This window comes from Opisthocomus hoazin, chromosome 1 (assembly GCF_030867145.1).
Source record: "Opisthocomus hoazin isolate bOpiHoa1 chromosome 1, bOpiHoa1.hap1, whole genome shotgun sequence".
NCBI lineage: Eukaryota > Metazoa > Chordata > Aves > Opisthocomiformes > Opisthocomidae > Opisthocomus > Opisthocomus hoazin.
In genome coordinates, this window is record NC_134414.1 from 99,102,285 (window position 1) to 99,123,275 (window position 20,991).

Here is a 20,991-nt window from a genome sequence, read left to right on the forward strand (position 1 = left end):
GGAATGCTGCCAAGTAAAAAGTTTGCTTAATACAGCTTAAGAAAGATAGTAAAGCTAAGGTGTTTCCTTAAGTCGCTCGACACATAGCCCCACTAAAAAGGATTTGCCAAATTGGGAAGCATTACACCGAGAAAAATATTGTAGAGTAATAAATCAAAGTCTCCTTACCTAAAATCACAACAAAGACAGAGCTAAGATCTCTTAAAAACATATGTCCAAATTTTACAAATATCAAAAATTTAAAAAGTGATTCTTCATGACTGGAAGAAGGAAGTGGCTGAGACAAGATCTTTAAAAAATAAGCAATACAGGGGAAAGGACAGGAAATTAAGAAAAATTTCCTACAAACAGAGAAGACAGCTCAGATTAATAAAAAGAGTGCAATGAATGTATAAGGAAGTATTACATGAAAAGAATCAAAGACCAAGTTTTTGTACCACTTACTACAAAATAGTAAGTTAATGCATAATTAGTAACGAAGGCTTAATGCTAAAAAGATACAACAAGAGCTGGCCAGAGATTTCTTTAGCACATGACAATACATATTCCTTTCTTTTTCGGTCTCAATTCCCTATGGGAAGTTTTCTTTAAAAAAAAAAAAAGAGGAAAAAAAAGTAAGCCAGTAGTTGTTCTAACAGAAGCCACAAAGAAGCTACAATAATCTGCATAAATTAACTGTAGGAACAATTATCAAGAAAGTGGAAATTTCTAACAATTCTTGATAATTCTGTAAAGAAAGGTTTTTCATCCATTCACTAGGGAGAACAGAAAAACAACAAAAAAAAGACAGCACTTCTTGGATATTCTTTGCAAGTATAGTGGCAGGCAGCCAGCATTGTTCTGTCCTGTAGTAAGAGGCAACAGAACTCTGATATCAGCTTACGATACTGAATCTAAATTAGATAGCAAGGTGGAACAAACTGTCTCTCACGTTAAGAACATTTCTTCATTGAAATGCATTGTGGACTTTTATTTCCTACTGCACAGTTTGAATGCCAAAATAGTACAAACTAGCCATCAAAAAAAAAAAAAGTTTATACTTTTATTTTCCTGCCTAGGCTTTTTATAGGTCTATCTTTATACACTAGGAAAGAAACTAAACCGTATGGCACGACTAAAAGCATTCTCTGGGCATGCTTGCCTTAGACAAGTTCAACAACATACATGCTTATAAAACAGAGTAAGCATATATCAGGACATACTTGCTTAGGTGCATATCCATTTGAAACTTAAAATCTTATTACTATTTTAAAGAACTGCATAAATTTATCATTACTGATGTGACATATATATATGGATATTTATCATTACGTGGCAATAGCAGTTGGTATTTGGTTATTATTACAATATATACTAAAAAGTTTTGATATGCTGGAACTGACATGCTGCTGTATTGCTTTTGCATATCAGTTGCTATCAATCATTTACTCCCATATATTTTCTTCCCTTTAGAATGCTTCTAGCCAATGGTATTACTGTCAGGTTTCTGCTAAAAGTATGATTGGTAATGTAAAGTCCTCTCAAGGCAGAAGACTGCAAACAAAAAAACAGTCTGAAATAAGAAAATCTAAAAAAACAGGAAGCCCTTCTTGTGAAGTACTCGCATGCTGTAGTTAGTACCCATGAACTGTCACATACAAATACATGAGGCGGTCTACATCAGGAAATTCTAAACATTTTTTTTCTTCATTACTCAAAGCCATCACCACTGTCATGTTACAATAGCTAAAGGCACAGCCTGTTCCAGAAAATTCCAGCATTTCCTAACTCTGGGATAAACACTTATGGTTCTGATATCTGGATACCCACTATAGTGCTTCAGTTTTAAATACTGGTATCTTGTATTATTCAGGCAACTGACCAAATTCATCTGTAGAATGTTTCCCTTTCTACAACAGAGAAGATCCTACACATGCCTGAATTACATGTTTCAAATTTTGAGTGTACTAGAATGATGGTCCTTAATTCCTGTTAAAATTTGATGCAAATAATTTATGTATATTGAGAAATCTGATAACCCACTTCATCTTCCAGAGTAAAGATTTTTCTCTTTTCCCTAATCATTCAACTAATTTTCACTTTAGCTTTGATTTTTCAGGTCTTTATTTCAAGCTGATGTCTATAAATATATAGTTCTATTTATTTTTATGTATTTTTAGCTTTTAAGTATTTCATTATTCTTCCCATTTGTATAATCTGATTGCATCAAATGTTTATTTCAGTTTTAATACCAAAAAGACATATTATTGAACATTATCTTAACATTAGAATTTCACCAACTAATTCTTATATTAAGCCCTAGCCTGATTGTTGGAACAAAAGTGTGTATCTTGGGAAAGCTTCCACTTTCTTTTTTATAACACTGAGTGGTAGAAAGATTGTTCCTTCTCTTGAGGTTGTGCCAGTATTTAATGAACTTCACATAATTTTACAGGGTATCATAAATCACTTAATTACAAATCTATGTGTTATGTAGAAAGCACTATGCTTTCTGCATAGAGCCCTTTACAGTCAGACATATTGTCCCTTTCTAAGTACTTACAGGTAACCTGAACAGGACCCCTTTCCCTCAGAGATCACTGAAAGGCCAAGCTATTCAAGCTTTCAGACCTTGAAACAATTACTATAGCACTTTCCTGAACCCTTCCTCATTTGTAATCTCCCTTCTGAAGCATGGAAATCAGAACTGGCTATGATGTTTCAGTAATACTCTCACTTTCACAAAATGGTAATAGCACTTTTCAATAGCTACACTATGTTTTTCCAGTTATGCACTCAAGGATCCTTGTTTTTCAAAATTAAAAAAAAAATCCTTAATGGAAGAGTAAGAGGGAACTGAAGTCAGAAAAATACAGAGTGGGAAATGAGGCTAATAGCTTTAGTTCACAGTGTGAGTTAAGTGATCTGCTACTTTGCAGATTTCTCAAACATTTTCAGAGACATCAGTTTGCAAAACAAAGTCCTTCCCCACATTTTAACCTATGCTATTTCATCTTTGATATATGACATTATTTAGTACAAAAACTATGTTGTTTAAATAAACCCAACTGCTGAACAAGCTGTTCTGCTTAGTTAAAACTTAGTTAAACCTGATCTTTCATTAACAAGCTGTTTTTCCACATCTTTTCCAAACAGTAGCATATTTTTTTATGTTCTTTTAAATCAATGATACACAGAAAATAGGAGGAAGAACAAATTTCCATTGAGTCCCTCTAGAAACAACAGTGGCTGAAGAGTTCACAGGATAACTATCATTACAAACATGTAATTAGGATTTACTTTCACTGATGTTGAGCTACAAAAATCCATAGATCTACATATGCTATTAGTGTTCCTTTGTCATTAAAACTATACCAAATCTGCACTAAAAGCTAAGCTCTGGAAACTAGTCATCAGGTGTTAAAAATCTGTGTTATTACTTTTTTCTTATTTACTCCTTAACATTACATCAGTATTTAGAACAAGCACAGAGAGGAGACCAGAAACGTGAATCTTGACATTTTAGATTTGGACAACAAAAAATTACTTTTACGGCCAACAGGTTTTCCAATATAGTCCTAATTCAAATGTTACTCCACTTCTTTCTTGTTCTAGCATGGAGTATTTACTCCAAAATGCAATAATTCATGAGTACTCTGCCTGTTGAATCATCAGAAAGATCCAAGCTGATATTAGTATCATATTAATTTTTAAGATATTCTAGGAGCTAAGGAAGAAGAGACAGAGGCTATTCCTTGTTTATTCTTGTGTCCAATATTCTAGGACACAACATTTTCAGCCTATTATTAAGGCCCCTAATTATGATCTTCTGAATAAAAAATGAAACCTGACAACATTCAAAGCACAACTTCATGTAAACACTTTAAAAGGCTGTAAATTTTTATAATTCCCAGTAAATGTAAGATATGAAAAAATGGGCTTTTCACAAACTAACTTGTAAAGCTATAACCTTCCATCTCTTCTGCCATATTTGTCCTTTTCATAAATTGACTGAAAACATTCAAATCACTATATTTATTGTCACTGTAGTTTCCCATTATACTTTCACTACTGAAAAGACAAATGGGATGGATTTTTGTTTTGGTTTTCACAGTTTTACCCAAAGATCCATTGCCATTTCCTTCCTTCCTAACCATAATCAGTGTTGTGTCGCTAGACAGGAGCAGCAATACACAGCACATAAACTGCTTGTAAACTCTATTAAACAGAGCTAATACAATAGCTCTGACTTGTCAAACATGCACCTTACTTACAGAAAGAGCATTGTCTTTTATACAGACACAGTTCTATAAAATAAGACTGCATAGCAGGAACTCTTTAGACAAAACTATAAAAAAAAATGATCACGATTATAAACATATATGTGCATTACAAAGTCAGTGACACTGGCAACTAAATTAAAAAGCTCTAAAACATGTACCTTTACAAAATAACACCAAAATATTCTAAATTTTAGATTATTATTTCATCCTAAATATAAATATGTGAAGGCAGATGGATGCTTATCACGCTACAACTCTGAGCTATAAAACCTCTCTCTCTATTCAAAGTTTCTTGTGTTTTCACCTTTAGAAGGAAGAGAGGGAGTGCCACTGGGAGAGCACAACATTCCTTCCAGTCACAGCATGGGACCAGTCCAAATATACACATAATAATAAATGAAATTAAATTAATAAAATAAATACAATAAAAAGAAGCCAATGTCTTCCTCCCAGACCCAGTGATGAGGAGAAATGGGCACTGCCAACATCAGATCTGTCACTGGCTTTAGAGAAGCAGTATCTTCTAAGCCTCACAGACGCAACAGTCTCAAGACCGCATCAAAGACAAAAATAAGCCTTGACACTGACACTCATGTAAGATGATGTCAGAGCTCACTGATGAAAACCTAAATCACCTATCAGCATCCTGAGCCCTAAAGCGATGGCAAATGAATCCCCATAGGATTTGACAAGTAAGCTTGAAGGCTTTGCAGTCTATCCACATGCTCTTCCTCCAGTCAGACTCCAGGATTCAGTGAATTTTCTGAATCTCAATTCTGACCAGAGAATGAGGTAAAGGGTACTCTGATACGTTTTCTGAGGATTTACACCCTTCTTCACCATGGCAGAAAGCCTATTCACACACCAGCATAAGAGAGAGGACTTCCAAAAGTTTTTCACAGTACAAAAACCCCTGTAGCAAATACAGCTCCACTGAATTCATTATTGCAGGTATTGAACACCAACCAGACATATTCAGTCTAATATTTAATTCCCTCTCACTTTTGCAAGACCATAGCAACTTTCTGCCAGTACATATATAGCAGAATTAGCTATTCAATAGAAAAAGCTGGAATAAAAACTATTAAGATAAAGACTTATCATTTTTCAGACTCTTATTTTGAAATAGAATCACATTTTAAATAAAGCCTTTGTATGAAGGAAGCTTAAAGAGGAATGCTACCACTTACACATCTTAATCCCATTTGTGCCTCACTATCCTGGATGACTAAACCCACTAAACGTAATCAAATTCTTATTACTATACTGTTAGTTAAATCGTAGAACTGAACTCTGAAAGTCTTAATATGATATCAGATAGAATAAGACCTCAAAATTTAAAAAGCAAAATGAAAAGATAACAAAATTTCTGTTATTGGACAGTAACTATGTAAGTTTGCTTTAAAAAATTAAGACATTATTAAAAAAAACCCTAATATGCAGGAAAATTTATACAGCATGGGGACAATGGAATACTGGGACGAAACAACAGAATTAGTGATAACGTTTTACTGGAAAATAGATTTAAGGGCCCAGTAAATTCCTTCGGAGAAATAAATAAATAAATACATAAAAGATGAAAAAAGATTGCGTTGATTAAACCCAATGTTGATCAAGTACATGTGACAATATTTAAAAGTCATAGAAAGAAGGAGATAAAGTTGACCACAGGTCATGAAAAGATATTAATGTAAATTTAAAAACATAGTATATAATTATCAAGAAAATATAGAGAGAGATTAGGAAATAATACTAACATGAAAAAGTCAATCTGTAAAAGATACAGTGCAAGTAAACATTTTTACTCAGCTATCTGATATGACTACATAAAACACAAAAGGGAAACACTGAAAAATATTTTTCATTTCTAACAGTAAGAATGATGCATGCCAAATGATTTAAAATTTTATTCTTGATTGTTAGTTGTTCTGCACTTTATTTATTAGAAAGTAAGGCAATCAAAACTTTAGCAGTAAATATTTCTAAGTAAAATTATAGTCTACATAAGAAAAATACTGAGATCAGATCAATGTTATAGACGTTTATTCATGGGTAACATTTTCATAATTAACACGGAATCATCAACTATCATGTTTGGGGGTAATATGTTGCAATTTTTAAATTGCCAGCAAATATCAGACTAAAAATCAATAGCCATGACAATCTGGGTATTTACTGGGCTCCTCTAAATGAAATTGTGCTTTATATCATGAAGTGGCCTCTTACTGGTTTTGCTCTGGAAACACATGCATACAGAGACAGATGAGGCAAGACAGTCAAAGCATTGCTACCAATGCTTTATCCAAGGAAACCAGCAACTTGCTAGTTTGGTGAAGCACGGAGCTGTTTTTGGAGGCGGCTATTCTGTTGCTTAAAATCTGGAGCCATTATTTTAATTCCACTTAGCATTTTAGCCTTTTCATTCTTTAATAACACACCACTAAGAAAAAGGCAACTTATTTTGATGTTAAATAGGCCTAACACAAGTTTCTAACTGCTCAATACACTATCCTTTGGTTTATAAAGCATTAAAGTTTTACTGTCAATTACCTTTGTCCCGAGCTATATACGGGGATTGAATGATTTCCCAGGTTACTTATGCTGATCTAAAGCCCTTAAGGATCCAGTTTGAGACAACAGTGAATAATCACTGTGGTATGTGATGTGATATTCTTGCATACCAAAATTTTTACAGAGCAAAGAATTACTAGATAAATTCTGCTTAACGTCAAGAGGAGCTTTAAGAGGATGGGGGTACTTAAGGTCTAGTTCAGTGCACAGATGAAACCAAAGGATCCCTAAGAATCTCAGTATGAAACAGAGCTGAGGATTAGGCTGTGTCCTTTGGCATTCTGCTAATGACAGGCTTACTAGATGATCTCCTTCCACATGCAGTAAGTATAAACTTCTTGGGTCACATAACACTGACACACTACAGGGACTCTGCTAGAACTGCTTGTCAGGCAAACAGAATTCTAAGTGATCACACGGTTGGCCTTGTCCTAAGCTTTCTTTTCTAGCACTGGAACATTTTTGCGGTTTGTCTTTTTCAAATTCTTTCAGAATTTCCATAAACTTCTTACAAACACCAGACTTTTCACTTCTTGTATGCCAATACTGTGTACTGAGACAAGATCATCTCCCCAATTCTTACACTTCTAATTTACCTGTAGACCTCATTGGCCATTGCAGCATTAAGAAAGAGCTCACACCGAGATAATAATTTTGTGTGACTGTTGGTCCTTTTCACTATCTGCCTCTGACCTGGTTTATCATGCAGGCTCTGTTCCACATAACCTACTACATGTTTGGTTACACTAAAATACATAGTTTATAATCATATAGCATTCCAACTAACTATTCCTTCACAAAATCTGGGTCATTGCTAAGTCAACAAAGACTTTACATAATCTTCTAAATTACTGATGAAAAGTAGTTAACCTTGTCCTACAAGTACTGGTTCCCGAGAGCTCACTTTCTGATGACTCTCGAGCAACGCACTAACAACAAAATATGCTACAGTTTTTCAAACTGGCCAACGTGTTATTTTAGTTCCTTACAAGTATATGGCTTGGGTTTTGATCAAGATGTCATATTGGAAGTAAGAAAACAAATACAATATGTTTACCTATTAGATCTGTAATACTGCCAAAAAATGTAATAAAGTTATTAAATAAGATCTATTTTGCAAGAAAATATATTGAGTGGCATCAGTTTTTACCTTCTAACTCCCTGTTGGCAGAGTTCGTAAACTATTGACTGGACACTTTTCCTGCTACTGGAATCTAAGAAATTCTGATCCAAGGATTGATTTTAGGTAGCTTGCTTCCACCTTTGTTTTTCTTCATAAATCTAACCACTCTAGTCATTTCTTCAGAGAAGTATCTACTCCTACCCTAAGGAAAGCTACCACCATGGCTAAAATACTGCTGCTTCTTCACATAATGAAGTTGAAATTTTCAGATGAGACCAATGTTTTGCCTCCATCCACAGGAACACCACCTGGGAACTTCTGTCACAATATTAGATTTCCTAAGTGTCGGTAAATATTCCTGTGTTTCCTCATTAGCACAACAAACACACTGAATCAGCCAGTATGGTCTTTGTACTGAGCACATCTTTGTTTGTTTTCATGCTATCAGCTGGTTATCATAGCTCCTGTTTTTCACCTGTTCTTCAGCTCACCATCTCTCTGAATTCACTACCAAAGCACCATTTAGTTCTCTGCATCGTCTTGACCTTTCTACTTCCTCATGTAACTATTTAAGTGTCCTAGAAAGAAAAAATAAATATCAAAAAGATTGTGTTCACTGCAGCATGATTTAGTTTCTGACTTTCCACTGCTTACTTCCCTCTTTCAGATACTTTAATGATTTCCTTTGATGGATAAAGAAGCAGCATGAACTAAACAGAAAAATAACCACTTCCTTAATGAAGTTTCTTCACTACATTTTATCAATTAATGTTTCAAAATTTTCAGATATGTTCATTCACATTTCAACTTCAAAAATGATCTGAGGAGTTGCTAAGCGACAGTGACCTGCCATCTGGTCAGTTAACAACTTCTGTTCTGAGATCATGATGGAGGTCTTATTATGTCCTTAGCATATCTGTGTGTGCAGATCTTGCTCTCTCTCCCAGCTGGTATTCCCCTCTTCTACAGTGCAATTCAAAGAATCTCCTGCAAAGCCATTATGACTTTTTTAGCTTATCTCTACATCAATTATTACAAACACAGACAATGATTTTTTAACTTGACAACAAAAGCATTTTAACTAGGATTTAAATACTCTGTCATTCAAGAAATGTTTCAGGTCTCAGTGTTACATCTGGTCTACAACTTCTACAGACTGCTCATCCTCTAGTTACTCATCAGGCTAGTCTTCCTTCTAATACTGCAATAACTATTGTCATCTTCCTAAAAACGTGTCCAGTGACACCCTAAATGCTTTACAGCACAGATACTGTAATCTAAGTAGGATGAATATGTAGCAAAAAGATTTGTCAGAAATAATCAAGAAATTCTTCATTTTTCTTCCAGAAAAGAAACAAAATAGCACAAGGGATACACCAAGTATAAAAACTACCATACATATGAAAGCACATGGCTGATTCTGATGACAGCTGGAGAAGTGAACTGCGCAAACATGCAGAAGGCCTCTACTGACCAAGAAAAGAAGTGACGAAAAAAATCCATGGATTTTTCACATTGGTGAACTGACTATAATTCAAGCCTTTACTACATTTGCTAAGGAAACTCCTACTTCCATTTCAAGTAGCAAAACCAAAAATTATTTGTGTTATCAGATACTTGTGGGACATTACATTAGCTATGATATAACCACGCACAGATACCCTGGCAGGTAAATATAAACACAAATTTTATCATACAATAATTTACGTTTAAAAAGACCTTTAGGACCATGGAGTCCAACCATAAACCTAAAACTGCCAAGTCACCACTAAACCATGTCCCTAAGAGCAACATCTACATGCTTTTTAAATACCTCCAGGGATGGTGACTCCACCACTTCCCTGGGCAGCCTGTTCCAATGTTTGGCAACCCTTTCAGTGAAGAAATTTTTCCTAATATCCAATCTAAACCTCCCCTAGTGCAACTTAAGGCCAGTTTCTCTTATCCGATCAGTTGTTATCTGGGAGAAGAGATCAACACCCGCCTTGCCACAACCTCCTTTCAGGTAGTTGTAGAGAGCGACAAGGTCTCCCATCAGCCTCCTTTTCTGCAGACTAAACAACTCCAGTTACATCAGCCACTCAAGTCTTTTTAAAAAATGCAATCTAGAGTGCTTTATATGTTTAAATAAAGCATTAAAAAAAAGTCAACTAGTAAAGGAGGGATCAAAGTGAAAGCCAAGCAAAAAAGAAACAATTAAGATTTCAGTATAAAATTTAAGATACCAGAAAAATTAGAGGCAACAGAGATTGACGATAGCTGACAAGACCATTCTGAAGACCAACACACAACTTTTCATTGATGAAGGATAGGGAGAAAATGGTATACAATTAGTTAACACTAATTATTGAGGAGAAGCAAACAAGAAAACATATGTGGTATAACTGGCACAATTTGAGCACAGATCAGTGCTGGATGGGAAGTAGAATTGAGAAATGAGCACAAATTCAGGATCTGTCAGATAAACGAACCAAACAAATGACTCTTAAAGCAAGTCTCCTGTGGTTGTGTGCCTTTGAGAAAACCGAGATCAAATAGAAAGGTCTATTTTGAGCTAAAAAGATAGAACTTGGGTAGTGATGACAAAGACAAGGCTAAGGATTTGATCAATAGTAGAATGGAAACATCATTTTCTGAATATATTCAGAAAACCCTTAAAAATGCAGATTATCAGGTAGGAAAAAACCCCCACAAATTAATCATATTTAAGACTATTATTACCTGTTTTCTGAAATGAAAGGTCTTTTGCTGATGGAACTTTCAAATTAACTCTGCTTGATGCCAACACTGGAATAGAAAACTTCTCAGGAACCTCAAAGAATTCTTGCATGCTCACTTTTACGCTGTAATCCACATATTTCAACTCTGGGGGGAATTTACGAGGTTTCAGGAGTGCACGCCTCTGCAAGTGAAGGAAAAATGCATACATATGAATAATCCTCTCAATAATTTCAGTTAAGAAACATAAAATTATACAGGCTTAAGGGTGTAATTCTAAAACTGAAGTGGTAATTAGACAAGTTATATAGAAATTGTTGAGAGATCCTTCTAAATAAAGACTGTCCTGTACAATTTTTTTATACATCATGCATCTGAAAAAGTATTTTAACAAAAATGCATTTTGAGATTTACAGTAAAATCACCTCCTGCCCAGAATCCACTCTGCAAACCTTTAAGGTATTCAGGGAAGGCAAGAAAAGGGGTGAAAAAACATGAAAAGAAAAACATATTCTGTATCACATGTAGGTGGATGTTTCTTCTTTTACTTCATAAAGATTCTGAATAATAAAAAGCATGAAAAGGAAAAACTACTTTGATATTTTGTGAGGGATAACTACATAGTTAGCTGAGCTATCTTTGATACTTTAGCATTGACAATATATTTTAGAAACCAAAGCATTCAGAATTAATTTTAGGGACAAATAAGCTCCTCCTCTTGGTAAAAAGCATTGCTAATCAACAGCATGAAACATTCGTAAGGGATTAGCACAGTATGCAAAGGCAAGCTCAAATAGGCATCTAAACCTCTTAATGAACTAAATTTGAATCCGGTGAGATAGCACTATTGAAATAATGCAACGATTTAATACACTACTGGCTCAAAATTGCCACTTCCAATCCACTAACAGAGTATAATTGCAATGCTCAAGATTAACTGTAAGTTGAACAAACTTAAAATCTGAAATTGGTCACAACTTTTTTATAGACAAGTCTTTGAATTAATGACTATTGTGAATTATCTTGAAACCAATCTAGTGAATAGCTAAATACAGAAATGTCCAGTTTGTGCTAGGAAAACTGGTTTATTCTGAAAGCCTATTGGTTTTAAACATCGCCAGAACACCAGGTATCACAGTACTTATTGCAATAGGACAAAGAATGGAGATCCACTGTGGGAATTCAAAAAGGCAATTTAAAATAAAATTTTATTGTTCTTAAGGATTACTATTAAGGTTAAAATGGTCAAATTACTGTTCACATCAACTGGGTTGGGGTTCTGCCTTGGGCTGGTGGTTTGTCTTCCCCACCTCCCCACCCCCCCCATCTTAACACAAAACTCATATTCCCTTGCTGGTTTTAGAAAGCAGACCTACACTCTGCCATTGCTTTGTTTTGTTCATTAATCTATCCATCCACAGTGTCAAAACAGTGTTAAACAGAAAGTACATATGGAATTTGGGAATCTGTTAAGCTTTAGTTGCTAATGTAGTATTTTGACACGTTAAATATAGAAACAGATTACTAGTTAAGATTCTTGTTCTACAAAGCACAACTGGACAGATGTATGTGACTAAAAAAAATACTCATCAAAACAAAACATTAATATGGTTCTTTTTTATTGTATTATTTGCACCACTTGTCAGTGCAAATATAATTTACAGAAGTGACAAGAAGAATTGTTATGTGAGTTGAAAATATGAACTCACTATTAGTTCTATCATGCAAGACTAGAAGTTCACTGATAGTCCACTCTCACACACACATAAATAAATAAAAAAATTAATTAGTGCTACTAATTCAGTTGCTATATTAATAGCAAGTTCCATTTCTCTCTGATAAGACTGAAATCACAGAAGAGTTTGCAAGAGGAAAAAGATATTTCATTCTCACTTGTAATGGGAAGTTCCAAACCAGAAGAATTACATATATTTACCAATTTAAATATGACTTCAATCTTCTGCATATTCAAATATAAATTTATATCCACAACTGATTTTGGTAATTAGATTATTCTCCAACACTGAAATAAATCCAATATAATTAAAAAGTTTTGGGAAGTCTTAATTGAAAATATGATCGTAAGATGACCTTTGGTGGAGCACTGAACACATTTAAATTATAATTACCTTGAAGAGATATCTTATGATTTAAAAAAATCACTGCTTTTTTATCTTAAGATCCTCGCTCACACTGTCTCATTTTTAAAGATACGTTAGGAAAAAAGACAGATGGTTAGTATTACATAGTCTATGAAAATTTCAAATATTTCCTGGTACCTCGTCAAAGAGTAAAGGATGAAAATATTTTTAATGAGAGATCTAGATCTTTTTGAAAAGGAAAAAGAAAATGATGCAAGCACACACAAGACTAAAGCCTGTTACCTCGAAGGGTAGTATTTCCAAGAAAAGAGAAAATATCCAACAAAATGCAGGTAAATATTGCAGCTGCTCTCCTCCTTTTCAGTATTTTTCAAGACAGTCAGAGTTAAAAGGAATTTAATACTTTTAACGCTCATTATCAATTGGAGGTCTAAGGCTGCTGTTCTACAATAAGACAGATTCCAACATGTACTTCATCAGTGTAACCGTTCATGATATTCCAAGTGTGGAAGTGTTATTACCAATTAAGAACAGCAATTGCATTCAGTTCCCAGGATTAATTTCTTTTTTAGAATAATTTTTTGAAAGAGGATTGGAGGGTATATAAAGCATCAGAACTAAACTTGATTTTTTTCAGACTGATTGATTTTCCAAAGTATTTTCTTAGATTTGCCATCTGTACTTTCTATGCGTAAAGGATAGCAGATTCTATTCAAGAGTGCTGAGGCACCTTACTCTTTTTTTGCACGCTACTATCTTCCAAATACTAATTTAGCCCTGTTTCTTCCTTCTAGCAATTAACTTCTAAAATAGTTCCTCATGAATAAAAGAATTTTATGTTCTCAGTCTCTCAGAATCCCTGTGATCAATCAAGTTTTCCATCTCCCTTAATCCCATACCAAAAGATAAGTAATGTAATATAAAAGACATTGGTCCCAGTTATAACTTCGACAAACTGAAACCTGACCACAGATCCTTTTGTGAAAAGTTCATTCCCATTCAAACGTATCTAATGTAACTTTTTAATTACAGTATCTTCTCTCTTCAAGGACACCATGATTCTTTCTCAAAAAAACCCCACACACTTGTATTTAAAAAAGCAAACTATTCAAACTGAGTTTACAACTTCTCCATAATCCCACGGCAGATCACAGGTCACAAAATCCTTCTCGAATCCAGAGGGACTACAAAGAGCACAAACTTTGAAGATCAGAGCTGGACAGATGAGGGATGAGATCCTGTAACATCAGCCAAACAGCAGAAGCCATAGCTTCAAGAGCACAAGTTCTCTGCTCATTTTCCATTGATCAAAACTAAAACTCATCACCACCACCATGATGTACTCAGACAAAAATACTTAAATTTGCTTAGTCACATGGACAGAAAGAAAACACATGATGTCCTAACAGCGGGAATATGGCGAAGGATACAGAGAACTGGTGTCCAGCCTCACATGAGCCATTCATTTGAAGGGGGGCAAAATGGAGCCTAAGTAACAACTATTTGCAGCTTAACTATGAGGACACATTTCGACATAGCGGAAAGTGCAAGCTTTAGTTTTGGGATCCTTGTAGAACAGGACCTCTTTTCACATCATAATGTCTAACTACACAAGGAGATTACTGGCATCTGTGACTATGAAGAAAGAACCCTGTATCTAGACACTGGGTGCAACTTCTACCTATTTAGGTAGATTCTAGAAAAAAGGAAAACTGGGGCATGTTATTTTGAATTTCATTCCACTGACAGCAATATCCTTCCCCTCACATACCCAAGTGACCGAATTCTAGTTATCCTGTTATTTCCTTCTTTCTTTTATTCACTTCCCCTCTACTTACAACTATTAGCAACTTCAATCTAAGTAAGTTGTGTTCTTCCACATTCTCTGCCCTTTCTTTCCAGATACCCTTTTTCTTCCCTTGTTATCTCTGTTCACCTAAACTTCCCACATTTGGCTTTCTCTTATTCATCATTAACAAAGGCATTTTGTAGTTATTCACAATAATGCCAGTCCCAACCTTAACAGTGGCAGAGAGTTTGATCCTATATTCCCTTTACTACTCCATAAAAATATTTTAGAAGGAATTAAACTAAAGAAATACTCAGGAGGTAAGAAATAACAGAATTGTATACTTAAAAAAGAAAATTCTGAACTTTACAAGCATTTTTCATTAAAAAGAACGGAAAAAAACAACAAAAAAAGCCAGAAATGGGCATGTAGCCAAGTTATTATTTAATTTCTAGGTTTTTATGCTTCGTATATTTATAGATCATATACTAATAGAATTAAACAGCATAAGGCTACTGATTTCAGTCTCTCATTTTCCTTCAAATATTGAGATCTGTATCTTTGGATTCCTATTGCTTTAGCATCCTTGCTTCCCATCTCTTCATTACTTAATGGCTCTAACTGCTTTATTAAATTTTGATGCTATTTGGTCTCAAATTTGTTTATTTTTTTTAATTATAACAAAGTTTAAACACCATAAAAAAAAAAACCCTTTAACAAATGGTTTGGATTGTGTTGGCAGTAGAGGTTACTTTCACAGGGTCAGAGAGGGAGAATGGCAGTTTAACTACTTAACCTTGTTGCTAGTAAGTCCTTCAGTGCCCAAGACTGTAAAATAAGCTATTAAAATTCTATTTCTAGCAGAACTTTCTAATGAGCTGATTTTAATCTAATACTTAAAGTAAAAGAAATAAATATTTAGCTAATACTCCTTCTCCTTTCCATTGAATGTCCATTTCCAAGCTCCTCAGACTTGTTGACTGTCACTTCTGTACTCTGCTTGCACGTTATCTAATACTGGCCCACTAGTAACACCATTTAGCACAAAAATCCAACTGGATAAATTGGTTCTGATCAGCACAACAACTTCTATGGGAAAGAGATAAATTTTTTTTTTTTTTTTTTTTTTGCAACTCTAATCATTAAAGACAATCAAAATAGATCTTTATTTATCACAGCAAGAAAAAGAAGCAGTAAAAACACAATACAAAAATACCTAGGACTTTTAACCATGCATATAGATGGTTTGAGTAAAAACATACAGCACAAGTTACTGAACATGCATATCCAGTTTGTCTCCAAGAATATAGCCTATCTTTATTACTGTTTTCTGTGTGATTTAAATAAACATGAGTAAAATGTACAGTTTAATAACAATAGAAAGCATGCAATTATTTGGTTATTTATTCTTCAACTTCACAGGCAAAAAAATGGACCAAGTAGTAATAATATCAGGGCATTTCCCCTTCTGTCCATCCATTATATAACACAATTATACCTGCAGGAAGTGAGTAGAAAGGTGGAACAGAAATCAGAGTAACAGGATTCCAGAGATTCTAGGTTTATCTCTAACCTACAACATATGTTCCAAAGGATTTCATAAGCCTAAATAATTCATCAAACCACAGGAACTTTTGACGGAATCTTTTGGTGGCATTACTGGGGCACTTTAGACAATGAACCTAAAACCCCCACATCGGCTCCAAATTTAATCACAGAACGCCAGACCCACTAAAAAAATTTTCTTCAATAAGTGCCACCAGAATTTCTATACTGTCACTGTTATATGGACAGTAAGAAAGATTTTATGACAAAAAAATGATTAGGAACACTTTTCAGAATTTAATTTGCATAGTGGATTACCATATTGAGATATTTTTAATGTGTAAAGTCTTTCCTACATCACTATATAGGAGAATTTCTCCATGTCATTTCTCCTAACCAATGACAAGATTTTCTTTACAAGACTGTGGCTGTCATTTACCTGGATTTTAGTAAGGCCTGTGACACTGTTCCCCACCGTATCCTCCTGGAGAAACTAGCTGCCCAGGGTTTGGATGGGTGTACCCTTCACTAGATAAAGAACTGGCTGAATGGCCAGGCCAAAAGAGTGGTAGTGAATGGAGTGAAATCCAGCTAGCGGCCGGTCATGAGTGATGATCCCCAGGGCTCAGTTTTGGGGCCAGTTCCGTTTAATATCTTTATCAATGATCTGGATGAGGGGATTGAGTGCTCCCTCAGCAAGTGTGGAGACAACACCAAGTTGGGCAGGAGTGTTGATCTGGTCGAGGGTAGGAAGGATCTGCAGAGGAATCTGGACAGGCTGGATAGATGGACTGAGGCCAACTGTATGAGGTTCAACAAGGCCAAGTGCCAGGTCTTGCGCTTGGGTCACAACAACCCCATGCAACACTACAGGCTTGGGGAAGAGTGGCTGGAAGGCTGCCTGGCAGAAAAGGACCTGGGGGTGTTAGTTGACAGTTGGCTAAACGTGAGCCAGCAGTGTGCCCAGGTGGCCAAGAAGGCCAACGGCATCCTGGCTTGTATCAGGAACAGGGTGGGCAGCAGGAGTAGAGAGGTGATCGTGCCCCTGTACTCGGCACTGGTGAGGCCGCACCTGGAGTACTACGCTCAGTTTTGGGCCTCTCACTGTAAAAACGACACTGAGTTGGTGGAACGTGTCCAGAGAAGGGCAACGAGCTGGTGAAGGGTCTAGAGAAAAAGTCTTATAAAGAGCAGCTGAGGGAACTGGGGTTGTTAAGTCTGGAGAAGAGGAGGCTAAGGGGGGACCTTATAGCTCTCGACAACTACCTGAATGGAGGCTGTGGAAAGGTGGATGTTGGTCTCTTCTCCCAGATAACAACTGATAGAACGAAAGGAAATGGCCTCAGGTTGCATCAGGGGAGGTTTAGATTGGAGATTAGGAAAAATTTCTTTACTGAAAGGGGTGTCAAGCATTGGAACAGGATGCCCAGGGAAGTGGTTGAGTCACCATCCCTCGGCGGTATTCCATGATGTATAGATGTTGCATTTAGGGACACGGTTTAGTGGCAACTTGGCAGTGTTAGGTTAATGGTTGGACTCGATGACCTTAAAGGTCTTTTCCAACATAAACAATTCTGTGATTCTACGGGGCAAAATACTTCTCTGCCCATATTACTTTCACTTCTCACAGGATAAATTATTTGGTGTTAGTATCCATCATTATGTATTTTATAACTAATCCAATTGTCCTCCGCTCTTCTACGATACAAGTAATTTTAGAACTCTCATTTGATTTTAGCATACCTAGTGGTACAAAGAGTGTTCCTTTTATGTTCTGTCTTGATTAGACCCACAGCTTCAGAGCAGTTAGGTCTTTCATCAAGTATTTGCTAAGTGACTGTGATATTAAAGGACTTCAGTTATGAAAAGTTTATAAAATGTTACCACAGAGGTGGATTAGCTGTAATCCAAAAGGGAAATATTTGAGTCTAGATTACATGATTACAATTCTTGTCCCACTACAAACATATAACCTGTTAAATCTACTCTTTCACTTTTCTTCATTTAATTTGTTTTATACTACTTTTTAAAATTATCTGTAAATAAAAGGCATACATATAGCAACAGCAAGACACCACGGAAAATTCTCTTCCTCTTAGTATTAGGAATCATGTAACCCTGGGAACCATGTTCAGGGAACAGTTGAACTGGAAAGCTGGAATAACATACAGCTGCCCAGCAATCTGTCTGAGACAAGGTAACATCAGGTTCACAACACATTAAAACTCAGAGTGTGGCTATCATTCATAGAAGGTTACATTTGAATTCTACATAAGAAAAGAGCTTGCTTATTTGGCAATATTGTTATTATAAATTTGCTCACCAGTACTAACTGAATATTTAATGGACTACCTTGGGAGGGCTTTTTTATTTCTAGATGTTGAAATCTTGGGAAAATATCTCTAGGCTGGAATGATATACAAGTAGGGAGCTATAGCTTATAAGGAAGATTTGTGGTTTTCCAAAGTTGTTTTGTGTTGATTGCAAGACAAGAAAAAGCCTTTCCTGCTCCTTGATTTATTCTCAAAGTGTATTCTTTAAAAACAAAAGTCCATTTCGAGAATTTTCATTTCTTACAAAAATGTGCATAAGGAAGGATACTAATAAAGCTATCTATTACATAGCTTATGAAAATATTTTTAATCAATAGGTATTTTTCAGAAGCTAACTGAAGTAAAGTATTAATGCTTTTTTTAACTGTAGCAAATATTTCTTAAAGGGAGCATGTCTTAACACCATGGAGTGAGGAAGCAGCTTCAGAATGAACATATAAAATAATCCAGTGTTTGAGGGGAACTGGGATTAGTAAACAACAGATTACAGAATACGTGAAAAAAAACATAACTCACACTATTTCCTGAAATTTAAAAAATTCACTCCTAAAAATCAAGAACAACTAAATAATTGCAGTAACAGATTACTGTGTTTCTCACCTCTATGCTCGACAGCCCTAACAATGCAGTTGCAACTCGAACACTACTGCTCTGCAGAGTCCCCGTGATCTTTCTTCTTTCATATTCAATAGTTGACATCTGCTGTTGTGCAGCAATGGCCAGAGCCCTCTCTCTTGACTCATTGACCAATGGAATCCTCAATTTTTCTTCAAGAATCTGAGCAAGGCCACATTTCAAATATAAAACTGGCTTTACTGCACTTGGACCTGTTAAATAAAAAAAAGAAACAAAACCCCCACATTTGTCCGCTGCTAGTGTAACTGCATAGAGTATTTAAAAACCCTAATCTCCATCAAAAAGTCAGAATACAAAATTCCTTTGACGCTTAGTTACATGTTATTACTCTAGCATATGCTATTTACTCCAGTAATACATTTTTATTTTTAATCATAATGGGAAAATAAAGGTTAACACAGCCTGATATCCAAACCAAAGGTTGCTTTTGATAGCTCATAAAAAACTCAAGACCTTAGTGTTCTTACTATTATGATGGTAATGAAAGTTCAAAAAATTCTTTCTGCTTCATACACAATACAGCCTCTCTTTTATCCCTCTAGATGATGTTGCATCCCCTCTAAAAGAAGCCACCAGCAATTTTTTCAAATAAATAGCTACACTGTTTCTGAAATAGGACTGACAGCAGTTTATCACTGGCTGTTTGAAGACAAAAGTATCAGATTGCCTGTCAAATCACAAGACTGTATACAAAACTCATATGTTTTAAAACTAGAAAAATTCTAGGTAAAGATGACTTGTCCTGGCTCACCTGTCTACAACCTTTATTCTAAAATAGAAAAGATAGCTAATAACCAGCTGCTGCTCTGAAGACAGCAGACTGAACATTGTAAGAAATATCTGACAGTCACACTAAGACCCTTCTTACACTTCTCTATAAGCAACTTCTTTTACCAGATGTATTTAATTAATTTTAACAAAAATGCATGGGAATTAAAGAATATTTGCAAAGGAGAATTAAGTGTTAGAGGCCAGGTTGGATGGGGCTTTGAGAAACCTGGTCCCTGCCCATGGCAGGGGCGTTGGACCTAGGTCATCTTCAAGGTCCCTTTGAACCCAAACCATTCTATGATTCTACTATTTGCTCTATTTTACTCTTCTCCTTTCTATTCTCTTTACCTTCTAATGTACTGCTAACATGCAAAACATTTGGACTATCCATTGGGAGCAATCTTGAAGGCAAAGGTATATCACCTGCTCCCTCTACCAGGTATATGAATTCTCCAATCTGAAACACAAGAACATACACATCCACACAATTCAGAAAGCTACTCATGCAAAAGAGAAGGTGAAATATTAAAATTAAAACAAAGATATCCTAGTAATATGTAAGATCTGACTTGTGAAATAATTTACCTGTTCAGGAGACCTATTATTCTAAAACTTTCTTTAAATAAAAGAAAATTATCATTTCAAACACTGCTATGATAATAAAGTACCTTTAATTGAGAATATTAAATCTGAAAAGTCAAGAAATTTCAGTTGAATCCTTTCCAACTCCTCATATAATTTAACTGAATGATACCCTGACCCATAAATACAGAAGAAAAAAAAGGTGCAAATGAAAGATAGAAAAGTATTTAAAAAAAAAATAAAACTCACTAAAAGTATTCCAAATTATAAAGGCCACAATGAGAACATCCCATAACTAAAAGATATCCAAATTAGGTACCTATTTATCTATCTGAACTAGGCAGGAGATTTAACAGATATATTCCTGTTGCTTTGGTAAGTTCTTTTTGTTCACCACAAACTTTTTTTGGACTACTTTACCTTCTCCTGTTTGCAAGGTAAAGGATCAAACACTGCTGCCACAACTGATATAATTTGCACAGAAGGTCATCTCTTTATTTCCATAAAGCACATTCTGTAAAACTCTACCCTAAAAACGTCTATTCTGTCTTTTATTCTT

General features: G+C 35.2%; 1 protein-coding gene across 1 annotated transcript in view; it reads right to left on the bottom strand.

The window, feature by feature from the left end:
- The window catches only part of CFAP47 (cilia and flagella associated protein 47), a 359,445-nt gene that overhangs the window by 191,189 nt on the left and 147,265 nt on the right, over window positions 1–20,991 (bottom strand). The window contains exons 43-45 of the mRNA XM_075430383.1: window positions 20,199–20,307; window positions 19,044–19,270; window positions 10,678–10,858 (exon numbers count right to left, since the gene is read on the bottom strand). Of these exons, the coding sequence (XP_075286498.1) occupies window positions 10,678–10,858; window positions 19,044–19,270; window positions 20,199–20,307 (517 nt within the window). The remainder of the gene's footprint in view (window positions 1–10,677; window positions 10,859–19,043; window positions 19,271–20,198; window positions 20,308–20,991) is intronic.